General features: G+C 30.7%; 1 protein-coding gene across 1 annotated transcript; it reads left to right on the top strand.

Annotated features, from left to right (window-relative positions):
* The first annotated feature begins 6,293 nt into the window (after nt 1-6,293).
* Nucleotides 6,294-8,956, top strand: LOC148760315 (putative terpene synthase 9). The gene is made up of 7 exons (XM_088802600.1): nt 6,294-6,468; nt 6,640-6,895; nt 6,996-7,368; nt 7,491-7,709; nt 7,812-7,950; nt 8,035-8,283; nt 8,481-8,956. Exons 1-7 carry the CDS (start codon nt 6,337-6,339, stop codon nt 8,769-8,771), a joined length of 1,659 nt encoding a protein of 552 aa, XP_088658726.1. The 5' UTR covers nt 6,294-6,336; the 3' UTR covers nt 8,772-8,956.
* Nucleotides 8,957-13,938: the final 4,982 nt, after the last annotated feature.

Here is a 13,938-nt window from a genome sequence, read left to right as displayed (position 1 = left end):
CATCAACATCTAACTGCATACTTCTTGCAGGATCATTATACGCATCATCCTGTTCAGCAACAAGAGTTTACAAAGACCCTGACATTTCAAAGATGAAAGAACTCAGGGCAAGGTAATGTCAAAACAAACAGAATTATTTAATTTTACAATTAACAATAACTTCAAAAAGAATATCATAATCTGCAATACAAACTGATTATGAGGTACCAAGAACAGCCAATACAACCACAGTTGCACCATTGGAAGGGGAAATGCAGTTACAGCTCAGTCAACCAACAATAATCTCTAAGGTTATAGTAGCAGAGCAATTGAACCAAGAGAAATAATGGTAAAATTTTCCTTGTATACCTCTACAATATTAATAACAATTGTCATTTACATATCTCTAGCTAACCAAGAAAGAAATTGCTAATGATATGGACACAACTTTATTCTTATCCCTGATAGAACACCAAGTTTGAGGTAACAGCCACCATTGTGAATGTAAAAACATCAAATGGATGGTACTATAATGCTTGCAATCAATGTGCAAAAAGTTTGTAATTTTGTGCTGACAAATTTTGGTTCCTAGTGCATGATGAAAAAACACCAGTTCTCATGTAAGTAGATTAAAATTTATTTGTCATCAAATTTAGCAAAAAGTACATTATTATAAAAGATAACATTAATAGAAACTTTATAAACTTTTTACAAAATGATTTTGGGAGCTAACAGTAGAGAATTCAACTAGTAGAATTCAACTACTTGCATTTGGTCGACAAGCAAAAAAATTGATCGGAGCCACCATTTCTGAGCTAGTTGTAATTTGAATGATAGACAAGATTGGGTAAAGCAGAATATCATTTGTAAAAATGATCTATACTGTATAGCTTAATAATCTAAGCTAGTTGTAATTCAACTACTCTGCCTCGGTATTCTAACACTAAACATATACTAATTGGGTAAAGCAGTGATCATCATATTTGTATTTATTAGCTTGTGAGCTCCTACAGAACTTAGCAAGCCCCCAACCAAGCCATGTGGTGCCTGCATGGCTCTGTTTATTAAGGTAGCCGTCAAATGCCAAATGTCTGTTATCAAATTTTTTTTTCTTTAATTTTTGACTAATATCTCTGAAATATTCAAAATTTTGATGATGATTAGAAAGAATTCTACAAGGACTCTAACCTATTGATATTTCCATTGTATTAATATTCCTCTTTTCTAGATTGAAGCTGACTGTATGACCACCATGGGTATGAAAGAAAGAAAAGTGGCCCTTTGCCGTGTTCAATTGTGGCTTCATTCAATGAAAGTTGTGTGTCATATTTGCAGGTGGATGGAGATGGTATTTGATCTCAGTCGTTCTGAGCCATTTCCTGCAATGGGTGGCCTTAGTGTTGCACGTATCAGCGAATTCAATGAGCATCTATGCCTCAGAAGAATTAGGAACCGTTTTTACACAGCAAAAGCTAACTTTAAAGCCATCATTTTGAGCAAACAAGCTTATTGTGTGGACGAGAGAGAAGCAGGGAAAGGATAGCAGAATACAGGATGAATGCCTTCTACCCTTTTAACTATAAATCTTTGCAAATCATTAACCAAACGAAACCTAAATGAAATGTAAACAGAATACATGAAAGAGAATCATTATTGATTTGGTATTCGTATTTTTCCATCAATCATTTCTATTAGATGGAAACATGAAATTGCAGAATAAGCCCTCAAGATGGCATCAAAATCTGATGACATTGGTAACCTAATATCATGCAAAATTTTACATCACTGGGGTTCTCGTTATTGACAAAATTTTGGTAACCAGAATTGCACAACAAATTCGCTGCCGCAATGGGTTCTGGAACAAATAACATGATCCTTTCCAAGAATTATTAACTATCTTTAAGAAAGAGACCCTCCACCAAAGCTGATCTCTCCAAAATTTCGACGACGAAATGTTATCAGAGAAGAAGCCTCCGAATATCACTGAAGTTAGATTGTAATGCTGAAAGAAATGCACCTGCAATAATAATAGCTCAAATCTCACGCAGGTATCATACTGATATATCCAGGCAGCAACAGTACCAAAGATCATAGATTTTTAGCATGATGTTGCTCTTTCGTCGTCAGATCTTGTTTCGTTACCAAATGTTATCAGTCACGTGTTGAAAGTCTCGAGTAGGAATCCTAAAACGAGAAGATCAAGATTTATGGAGTGTAACAAGGCTGCTTTACTTAGTCCAAAATCAAACCTACCAAAAGAATTCAAAATTCCACCGACCTCATTTTTTTTTAATTTTTTAATTCATTAAAATATGAAATATTAAATATTGTGGGATTAAGTGAGATTTAGGTAGAGTTTTTTTATATGAAATTCTACTAGCATTTGTAGAGGAGGTTCTTATGCAAGTGGAAGAGGTAGTTTAGTAAATAAAACGGGCCGGGTGCACTAAAAGTGATTGAGTGGAGGATTGGAGTAGAATTTAAAATACCAAGTGTCATGACAAGTGGTGAAACAAGGCGCGGAGAATAGAGAGGAGGAAAGAAACAAGGAAAAGAGGAATGTAGAGAAGATTTAAAGATGATCATTTAAGAGAATTTTGAAAAAGAGTTTGTAATTTTTGTCAAAACAGGGACATTTTAAAAATAACCCTTATAGATAAAATATTTTAAAAAATAACTTTTTTTATAAGTTTAACTATTTTTAGGCAAGTTGGATAAAATTACCCTTAATGAAATTACACGTCATGTATAAAAACATATTACACGCTATGATTAGGTTGTTACACCCCATGTACAAAAGCATGTTACACACTATGGTTAAGTTGTTATACGTCATGTACAAAAATATGTGATATGCAACGGTTAAGTTGTTATACGTCATGTACAAAAACATGCTACACCTTATGTAGAAAAATATGTGACACGTCATGATTAGATTGTTACACGTCATATACAAAAATATGTGACACGTCATAATTAAGTTGTTACACGTTATATTTAAAAATATTTTGTTACACTTTTAATATTTAAAATGTTATTATTACTTACGAACCAAAACTTTAAATCTTCTCAACTCCAAATGGATGGTCAATATATATATATATATATGGGTATTTTAAAAAATAACCCTTATAGATAAAATGTTTTAAAAAATAATCTTTTTTTATAATTTTAACTATTTTTAGCTAAGTTGGATAAAATTACCCTTAATGAAATTACACACCATGATGTTACACGCGATATATAAAAACATGTTACACATCATTGTTAGGTTGTTACACGCAATGTATAAAAATATGTGACACGCTATGATTAGGTTGTTATACGTCATATACAAAAACATGTTATATACCATGTACAAAAACATGTGACACGACAGGGTTAGGTTGTTATACGCCTGTACAAAAACATGTGACACGTCATGTACAAAAACATGTAACATGCCATAGTTAGGTTGTTACACGTCATGTATAAAAACATGTGACATGTCATGGTTAGGTTGTTACACGCTATATTGAAAAAAAAATATTGTTGTTACACGTCATATTCAAAAACGTTTTGTTATACTTTGATACTTAAAATGTTGTTGTTACTTATAAACCAAAACTTCAAATCTTCTTAACTCTCTTCATTTCTTTTTGTTTTTTTGACAATTTGACACAATTAAAGTGTTTTCAACATGTTTTCATAAATCAAAACATAAATTTTCTTATCTAAAACACTTATTTCGACTAAAAATCGAAAAAAATTTCTTTAAAAACCTAGATTTATAAATTTCAAATTTTAAGTTTATTAGTGTTTAGGTTCCGAATTGATCCAACTAAAAACTATTTCAAATATCTGTTATCATTTTTACCATTTTAATTTTATCTAAAATACCTAAAAATTAAATTCTCCAAATAGCTGTCCACCCAAACGCATCAAAACCATCACTTGGTGTCTTGAAAGCGAGGGAAAGAGAAATTTGAAAATGCGGGAGAGAGAAATCGGAGTATAGCAAACAAATGGCGAAGAAAGAAATCGATAAAATTAAAAAGAGTGGGATGGTGAGAGAGAGAAATCGGAAGCACAAATGGAGAGAAATTATAATGAATGTTTTAATTTATTTGAAATAATTTTAAGGGTATTTTTGTCAAGTTATGAATAAATATGACTAAAAACAATTAAATTTATCTTGATGGTTATTTTTGAAATACCCTTATCAAGAAAGGTTATTGCTCATAATTTCTTAATATATATATATATATATATATATATATATTTATATATGCGTCAAATGAGACATTTAGTGGGTAATTACTGTAACAAATGAGAAGATGTCAGCTATTGAAACATTAAAGCCTTTTCTACGGAATGTTTAAGCCATCGTTAGAGATGGTAAATTTGTGACAACGTACCTATAAGTGCGTCATTTGTTCTAAGGAAAGGAAAAACTTTTGAAATTCAAGAATAAATTTCAATCAAAATTTTCTATGAAACAACTTTATTTATATTGAAGAGGTAACGTGTTAATAACCAAAATCAATTATTTACAAGATTTTTAATAGAATCATGATATGTGTTAAAACAACCGACTCACAAAATTAATTTAATTTGATTTTTAAGTAACATAATTTTATAAAAAACTTGACTAATTTCAAATAATAAATTTCACTAAATTCTATCTTATTTTTTAAAAAAAACTTCTCTATGTGTCTTAATTGCTAATTAATTTGTTCAATCAAATTAAATTTTCTCAAACCAAACTTACATGTTTTTTGTTATGTACATGAAAAAAAAACTCTTAAATTATTATTTGACATAATATTTAAAAAAACTCTTAAATTATTCAAAAAAATTCAAATAAACTCTTGTATTTTTATTTTGAGTCAAATAAGTCTCTTTATTTTTATTTTAAGTCAAATAAATTTTTATTACTAATAATTGACTTAGTCAAAATATCATCATTTTATGTCACATGGCCTTAACGTGTTATACTAATATATCATAATTGATAATGATGTGTTATGTTAACATATTATAATTGATTATGATGTAATATGCTAATTTGATATGATAATATATAATATGATATTTTTTACTCTCTATATCAACGTCATGTCAATAACATGTGGATATAAAATGATGAGTGATAATTTAACTAACGATAATTAATAAATAATTAATTAAAAAAATTTATTTGATTTAAAATAAAAATATAAAAATTTAATTGAACATAAAAAAATAAAAAAAATTTTAAAAATTTTTAAATAATTTAAAAAAATATTTCAACATTATGCATTTATATATGGTAATCCTTATCCTAGGTTCCTAACCCGAAGGAGATCAGGTTTGTGGGCTCAGCCCCGGCCTTATCCACTTGGAAAAGGGCAAAAAATGGTTCAACTGCATGGAGTCAACCATCATGTGCTTTCAATTTTGGCGTTTAACAGACAAGAATGTGGATGCATCTAGCTGTTTGTCATCCAACTTTTACTAAATATATATATATATATATATATATATATATATATATATATATATATAAGATTTTTTCAATCAATATTCAAATTTCATGAATTTTCCTTTTCTTTCCTTGACATCTTGTGGATTGAAGTTTTAATACCGATTGAATTTTATGGTAAAGTTTAATTACATATCTTTGTCTTAATTAATGTTCTTATTACATATCAAATATGAAAAAAAAATTATCATATGCATGAACGATACCATATTTTAACTTTTACAAATAAGTTTATAAGGTTATTACATGTCCATTAAACTATAATAAAAAAAATAATAAAAATTAATATAACTACTAAATAAAAATATGATAATCTAATAAATTATCCCATAAATCTTATACCGTTAGTATATAAAATAATACTTTTTTTTGGATCCTACAAAAATATACACAAACCTTAATTCTTGGTTTTCGTATTTCATTTCTTTCATTTGTGAAGGAATTACTGATTTATTTCTTGATCCCAAAAACTGATTTAACATCCCAATATGAAAACCCTTGTACGACTAGAGGGGCCTGGAATTGAACAGATAGCAAGTTCCAGCAGGCAGCAGGATGTCATAGAGTGACCATACTAATATTTTGGAGGACAAATGGATGATCATTTTCAACTAGGTTTTCCTTGACATTATCAACAGTATTTAAGAGGCATTAACAACAATTAGGAGGACAGTCGGATGCATGCATACAACTCTATTATTGGATACCAGCAGGCATTTATATTTAATTTAATTTTGACTGTTATATCTTGACCCTGCACTCTATATAAGGGTATCCATATTCAGATATGCTTCACACCAATTCTCAACGTACAGTGATTCTCTAATTTTATTCAAGAAATTAGAGTATTCCCTATGGCCCCAGCATCCCAACCCTTGTCTCACCCAAAACCCATTTCTCTGCAAGAAAAGCAACGTCGATCAGCCAATTATCATCCCAGTATTTGGGACCCCAGTGTGATCAAGTCCTTTACCACTCCATACACAGTAAGTGCACTGCTTGAAATTTAGCCCAGTGCAAGTAATATTTTCCTAGCCAGCTTAGTAAACGAGCTTGGAAAAAAATTTATCATTATTGTTATTGATAATGAACTTTATGGACTGTCGCAAACGCTACAAGTAATAGTAATATATTTCCCTTTCTTTTACGTCTTTTAGTACGAATTCCACGGTACCAAGTTGGAAGAGCTGAAACAAGAAGCTGATAAGTTGTTTGCCTCAACCAAAGACACTGCTGCCTTGTTAAAGCTAATTGACTCATTGCGGAGGCTTGGTGTGGCCTACCATTTTCAGAAACAGATTGCAGAGGCTTTGACTCAATTGTATGTTGATCGAAATGTCTCCATTAATGACCTTTCCACAGCTGCTTTGTATTTTCGCCTTCTTCGAGAGCATGGTTATCGAGTTAGTGCAGGTGATCATTATATTTTGCATAAGTTTTACTTGTGTCAACCTTTCTGGTTTTTTATGTGAGGGCCTTGAATCATTTCCCTTTTTGATGGTGGTGAAAACAGATATATTCGAGAAATTTAAAGGTGGAGACGGGAAGTTCATGGACAGCTTAAGTGGAGATGTTGAGGGGCTTTTGTGCTTGGATGAGGCTTCATTCTTGGGAGTGCAAGGGGAAAAAATTCTTGAACAGGCAAAGGGTTTTGCCAGTGAAAGTCTCAAGACTTTAATAGGGAAACTGGACAAAAATAAGGCTAAGCATGTTCAACAGTCGCTGGAGGTTCCGCTTTACTGGAGGATGGAAAGGATTGAAGCACGAAACTTCATTGACTCCTACCAGATGGATGATACAAAGAGCTCAGTTTTGCTGGAGCTGGCTAAGTTAGACTACAATCTTATTCAATCAGCTTACCAGCAAGAACTGAAAGAACTAGCAGAGTAAGATTTACATAGTTTGAATCACTTTTTTTTTTTTGCTTTTCAAAAAAAAAAATCTCTAAATACAATTTGTAGGCAATGTTGTAACAACTCATAAAAGATTTATATAATTGTGGAAACAGGTGGTGGAGGGAATTGAACTTCAAGGAGAAGCTTAGTTTCAGCCGAGACCGATTGATGGAAATATATATCTGGGCTACAGGGTTAAGCTTTGAGCCCCAATATTCCAAATGCAGGATATGCTTCACTAAATACGCATGCTTGGCAACAGTAGTTGATGACATATATGACATATACGGATCACTTGATGAACTCGAGAGTTTCACAAAAGCAGTGACTGGGTACTATATTGTTTCAATTACACCTCTTTAGTTGCTAAAGATTGTATTGGTATCCCAATTGCAAGCAAAAACTGAGTCCTTCATTATCGGCCTTTTCAACAGGTGGGATGTCAAGGCCGTTGAAGAACTTCCAGAGTACATGAGAGTAATGTTCTCAGCCATATCTGAATTTACTAATGAATTGGCCAGAGAGACCTCGAAAGATCATGGGCTGGATGTTCTGCCCTACATCCAGGAGCAGGTAACATCAAAAGCCATGGAAATTAAAATAAAAGATTCCTTGTAACCGTTCATAAAAAATTGATCCCATATTTGCAAATTGCAGTGGGCTATACTTTGCAGAGCACATATCACAGAAGCCAGATGGTTTTATGGTGGTCACACTCCAACTTTTGATGAATATATACAAAATGGATGGATATCAATAGGCAGTCTAGGAGGGCTGGTTCTTCTTTGTTTTGTAGAAGCAGACTCCATAGTTGAACAATTCCCGCATTGTCTCAAAGACTACTCTCAGTTATTTTACTGGTCATCTCTCATCACCCGACTCAGCGATGATCTGGGTACCTCCAAGGTAACATATGCATATACGCGTAGCTTAATTCACAAGACTTTGCGATAGTAAAATTCTTCACAAAAGTTTACCTGCAAGGCTGCAATGTCTGACAAAGCTAAAAGTTATTTTCAATTGAAGTGAAAGACCCACACTCCTTTCATCTTTGGTTTCGCTTCTATGTTATATACATAAAATTGTTGTTAATTGTCTTGAAGGCTGAGATGGAGAGAGGGGATATACCAAAAGCTGTGCAGAGTTACGTGATCGAAAAAGGTGTATCTGAAGAAGAAGCAAGAGATCACGTAAAGAACCTGATAAGCGATTCATGGAAGAAGATCAATGAGGAAATTGTTGACAATACTTTCCCTGAAGTTATAGTAAACTTATCAAAGAACATGGCTCGAACTGCTCAATGCATGTACCAGCATGGAGATGGAGTCGGTACTTCCACCGGAGTGACTAAAGATTGTATTGTTTCATCCATCCTTAAGCCCATCTCAATTTAAGAACATGGATTAATCTTTTACATGTTTTATCAAGGAAAAGAGATTTTAATTTTAGACCAATATTTGGTTGTAAGGTGTGGAAATAAATTAGAATGTTGTTGTAGGAAATAAATCAATGTATGGGATGACTCAATGATTAAAACTTGGAAGTTTGTTAATTGATTGAATTGAAGGTATAAGTGTTAGATTTTTTTGTAAAATCAAAATGTTGACTTATATTATTTATTTTTATATTTTATTAAAATTAGGTTAAGTTAATTTGGTTTTTATAAAGAGATAATTTTATAGTCCATAATATGATTTAATAAATTGGATTAAACTCTAATGTTTTATGTGGGTTTATGAGTGTAGGCATGTGTAGAAAATCTTAAATTTTATAATTTTAAACCTTAGATATTTATGAATTCTATCTTGGAGAGGGTGATTATGATATTGTCTATGTAATTAATCCAGTAACCTTTTCAAAAGTCATTTCTAATTCTACATTGGATTGGCGATGAGATACAATGAGGGATAAGATGCATTCCATGTCACACAATGGTGTTGACAGCTTGTTGAGTTAACTAAGGTTGCAAACTTATTGGTTGTAAAAGAATATACAAGACTAAGAAAGATTTAGAGATTTAAAGCCAAACTGGTTGTCAAAGGTTTTCGAAACATAAAAATTATTGATTACAATGAAACCTTTTCTATTATCGTAAAAGGGTGTTGCTTAGTGTAATTATTGTTGACTCCATATGTTTTTTATGATACCAAAACATTCCTCTTTCATTAATGTCTAATCTTGTTATTTAAATGTGTAGGATTTAATTTAACACCCCTAACAAAGTTGTTAATTAAAGGCAAGTCAAAAAGCTTGCTAACTTTAATGAAGAGTTAATCAGTAAAAGTAATGAACAAAAACAAAACCTTAGTAACTGATTATCAAGGGACCTTAATCAGTTAAGGCATCGCTGCATGATAAGTTGAAGTAAAACAGAAATATACTAATCGGTTAAGAAGTTTGGTTAATCGGTTAGAGCGCAAGGTCCTAATATCTTCAAGCCCCAAAAACAAGTTCGAAAATATAATTGACCGTTGAAGGGAGCCAAAATGGAGAATTTCAAAATTCGAAGACCTTCTAGTTGATTAAAGGTGATTTTAATCGATTATTGTTGAAGGAAGTAAAACTTCAATTAGTTAAGGGAAGAGCTAACCAATTAGAGGAAGATTACTGTATAGAGAAGTGAAAACAGAAAATTTATAATCGGTTAGAGCTTGCCATAACCAGTTAGAGGAAGTCTGCTAAAGAAGAGAAACCTGAAGATAGAGAACTCTTAATCGGTTAGAGCTTCATGTAATCGGTCAGAGCAGAGAACACAATAGCAAGACAGTGCAAGGTTAAAAAGCTGTAATCGGTTAGAGCTGCTTGTAGGGCCGGCCCTAGGGTGAAGCCACCCAAGCAAGGGCTTTAGGCCTCCAATTTAGGGAGGTCTCAATTTTAAAGAAGATTTATAATTTTATAATAATTATAATATAATTAATTATATTAAAAAATATAAAAATAAAAAATAATTCATCAAATTATTTGTTTTTTTACTTTTTTTAATTATGTGCCTAATAAATCTCAATTTTCTATTATTTTTTTATTTCTAGAATACTATTAATTCTCAACTATATTATTTTATTTCCAATAAACTAACAGTTACATGTATTTAATTATTTTCAACAGTTATTTTTTTTCTCACTTATTTCTCTTATTTCCAATTAACACATTTAATGATTTCCAACAACTATTTTTTTTTCTATATATAAAATTGATTATTTTTTTCAATGTATAATATCTACTTTTGAAATCTTTCTTTCTCATTTGCTCTTTCTTCCTTTAACTTCAATTTTTCTCCAAAGAATACACAAGAAGTCTGTTATTTTATTATCTTTATAAAGCTGTGAGCCTCATTTGCAATTTGTAATAAGCATTCAACAATTAGGTACTATTGTTCTAATCTTTACCGATTTTTTTACTTTAATTTAGATTTATATTATATTGTTATATTATTTTATTTTATATGATAGTTGATTTATTTGAATTAAAAATTTTGATTGTTGATTTTATATTAGTTATTTAAAAAATATAAGATAATTATAATAGTTAAATATTTTTAAAATAATGTTAACAATTCTAGTAAATGTTGCTTCAGGAGAAAGAAGTTTTTCAAAAATAAAATTAATAAAATCTTATTTAAGATCAACAATGTCTCAATAAAGATTAAATGGATTGATTATATTATCAATTGAAAAAGAAATATTAGAAGAACTTGATTATAAAAGTTTAATTAAAAATTTTACATTTCAAAAAGCTAGAAGGATAAAATTTTAATAATTTTTTTTTTAATTTCAATAAAAAAAAGCCTCATTTGAATATTTCGCTTTAGGCCTTTGAATTTATTGGGCCGCCCCTGGCTGCTTGTAACCAGTTAGCTGAAGTCTGTTTTCCTTTTTGAATTTAAATACTAGAGGACAAAATAGCGACTAGAAGTACATCAGAGTTGTTTCTAATAGCTAGAAATTGCTGTCAACAGAAAAATCTAACTCCACGGGTATAAAAGGAAGCTCCAATGGTCAAATAAAGCAGATTTGATGAGAAAAGAGTTACTTTGAGCAAAAAACCAAATATTTTTCACCAAAAACACTTCTTCTTCATTTCAAATCTAGAAAAAGTGCTTGAGCTTGATTGTAATTTATCCAGACTTGTAAAGGTACTTAGTTGTACTTTTTTTTTCTTTTCTTTTTTGAAAAATTAAAAAGTGAAAAGCACTCTGAAGCTTGTTGTAAGAGATTAGAGCTTGAGTTAGAAGCTCACTTTGTAAAAGCTTGGTGGAAGCTATTAATTCTACTAGTTTAGTGAAGTTGGGTTGAAAATCTTTGATTAGAAGATCAAGGTAATGGATGTAGGTCAAGGGGACCAAACCACTATAAATACTCTTGCATGTCCACTTCTCTTTACCCTTCTATACTCGGTGTCTTGTAATTCTAACAAGTTTTATTTCTTTCCTTCATCTAGTTGACTTAGAGCTTTTCAAGCTTTAAAGGGTTGAATAGAAAATTTTTAATGCTATTCACCCCCCGTAACACTCCAACGGGACCAATAATTATGACATTAGTAACTCATATCATTTAGAACTTACCATATGGATGTTTAGGATTGTTTTTTTGAATAAGAATCTTGTTGAAAAGGTTTAAAAATTGTAGCCTAAAGGATTTAAGTGATGGTAAAGATCATTTTGTGTGTAGTCTCAAAAGTTTATTTATGAGTTTAAATAAGCTTTTTACTAGCGGTGTCTTAAATTTGATGAAGTAATCACCTCATGTGGTTTGATTAAAAACAAGGTAGACTAATGCATATATCTCAAGATCAATAGGTGTAAGTTTATCTTTCTTATTTTGTATGTCAATGATATCTTGCTTGCTAGTTGTGTCTAAGTAGTTTTATTTGTAAGATCTTGGAAAAACCTCTTATATCCTTGGGAATGAAATTCATAGAGATAGATCTCGTCACTCGTTAGACTCTCTCAACGTACATACATTTATCGAGTGTTAAATATATTCTTTATACTTGATTGTAAAGGTGCAGATAAATAAGTTGTTAAAGGTGCTAAATTGAATTTAGCACAATGTCCTAAAATGATGTTGAGAGGGAATCTACAAAAGCAATTTTTTGGGGAAAACGAGGATCATTTTTCCTTTGCCATTTTGCTTCCTTTGCTTTGTTAGTTTTTTTTGGTTTGAGGGTTTGTTACAATTTAGGCTTCATTTCATTTCTTCCCTTTTCGTTTGTTTGGTATTAGTTTGTTTTTGAGGTTTTAGCAATCGAATCGATGATTTTAAGAGGGAAAAAGAGATGAGTCATTAATTTTTGTAGAGAGATTGCTATGAGATGTATGGGTTTTTGGATAAATAGTGGGATGACTGGTTATTTTTTTATAGAGGGTAGAAAAAGGGAAAAAGGATAAGGGAGGAGGATGAAGAGATGAAGGAATAGATGTTTGTTGGGAAATGGCCTACTGCTAGGGTTGTGGGAGAAAATGATTATAGAATAAATGCTTTTATGTTTTGGTTAAGATTCAAAAACTATGTCATTTTAAAAAAAAGGAATACAAAAGGAAAAAAAAGAAGAACACGTGGGTGGTTTGTCTAGTAATTTGACTTCGTTTACATACACGAGGTTATTAGTTGATTTCTTATTGGTATTCCAATATAACCAATCATATTATCTGGTTGTTTGCCTTTCAAGCATATATCTAGTTACTTCGATTGTTCTTCCAGCAAAAGAACAAAACATTGGGTCTTTTGGTTTTTATAATCCTTTTCAGTGGTTTCTTCTTCTTTTTCTTTTCTCCAATTCATTTTCTTTGTTGATTAATTTACCAAGTTCTATTTTTTCCTTATGATTGTTGTTTATTCTTCTTTGTTCTATTGTTTTGTTCTTTGGTAGTTTGATCCTACTTATTTTTTTTTATTGTTTTGTCGATGTGGTTTTGAGGTGTACATGTTACATTCTTTTTCATTTTTTGAATAACTGCAATGTTCGATTTTCATTTTAATATTTTGTTTTGTTTTTACAGTTATTGAAAAGGTAATAAAATATTTTGCTTCTTTAGTTTCAATGATAAATGTTGGTTGGTTTTAAATGCTAGAGTTCTAGATGTTTTGTTGTAGTGGATGTGTTATTTTACTTTTTTATTCATAAATAATGTGGGTTACTTCTAAATGTTAAATTTTTGGATGTTCTATTATAGTGCATGTGTTATTTTTCTATTTTATTCATATATGGGTTAATTGTATTCTATACATGAAGATTTGAATGCTAAGTCTAGGTTAGTTCTTTTTATTTAAATGTCCTGTTTTATTCTTGCATTTGTTGTAAAGGTGTTCAAATTTATGTTAGTTGATTCTATACATGACTATTTGGTAGTTCAATACTGCTTGCTATCTTTTTATTGTTTTGTTGGTGTGGTTCTAAGGTGTATAGGTTCTATTCTTTTCTTTTTTTTTTCAATAATTGTAGTGCTTTTTTCTTTTATTTTAGTGTTATGTTTTGTTTTTATAGTTATTGAAAGGGTAATAAAATGTTTTGCATCTTTTTTCTTGAAAGGTTAATGTTTTGCTTATTTAGTTTAAATGATAA

The sequence above is a fragment of the Theobroma cacao genome, chromosome 10 (genome assembly GCF_053813885.1).
Source record: "Theobroma cacao isolate CCN51 chromosome 10, ASM5381388v1, whole genome shotgun sequence".
NCBI lineage: Eukaryota > Viridiplantae > Streptophyta > Magnoliopsida > Malvales > Malvaceae > Theobroma > Theobroma cacao.
This window is presented reverse-complemented; position numbering and strand designations above follow the sequence as displayed.

Coding starts and splice junctions, on each gene's coding strand:
- LOC148760315 (XM_088802600.1), top strand. CDS start 6,337: ATGGCCCCAGCATCCCAACCCTTGTCTCACCCAAAACCCATTTCTCTG. Junction 7,369..7,490: donor GAACTGAAAGAACTAGCAGA/GTAAGATTTACA, acceptor TTGTGGAAACAG/GTGGTGGAGGGAATTGAACT. Junction 7,710..7,811: donor TTCACAAAAGCAGTGACTGG/GTACTATATTGT, acceptor CCTTTTCAACAG/GTGGGATGTCAAGGCCGTTG.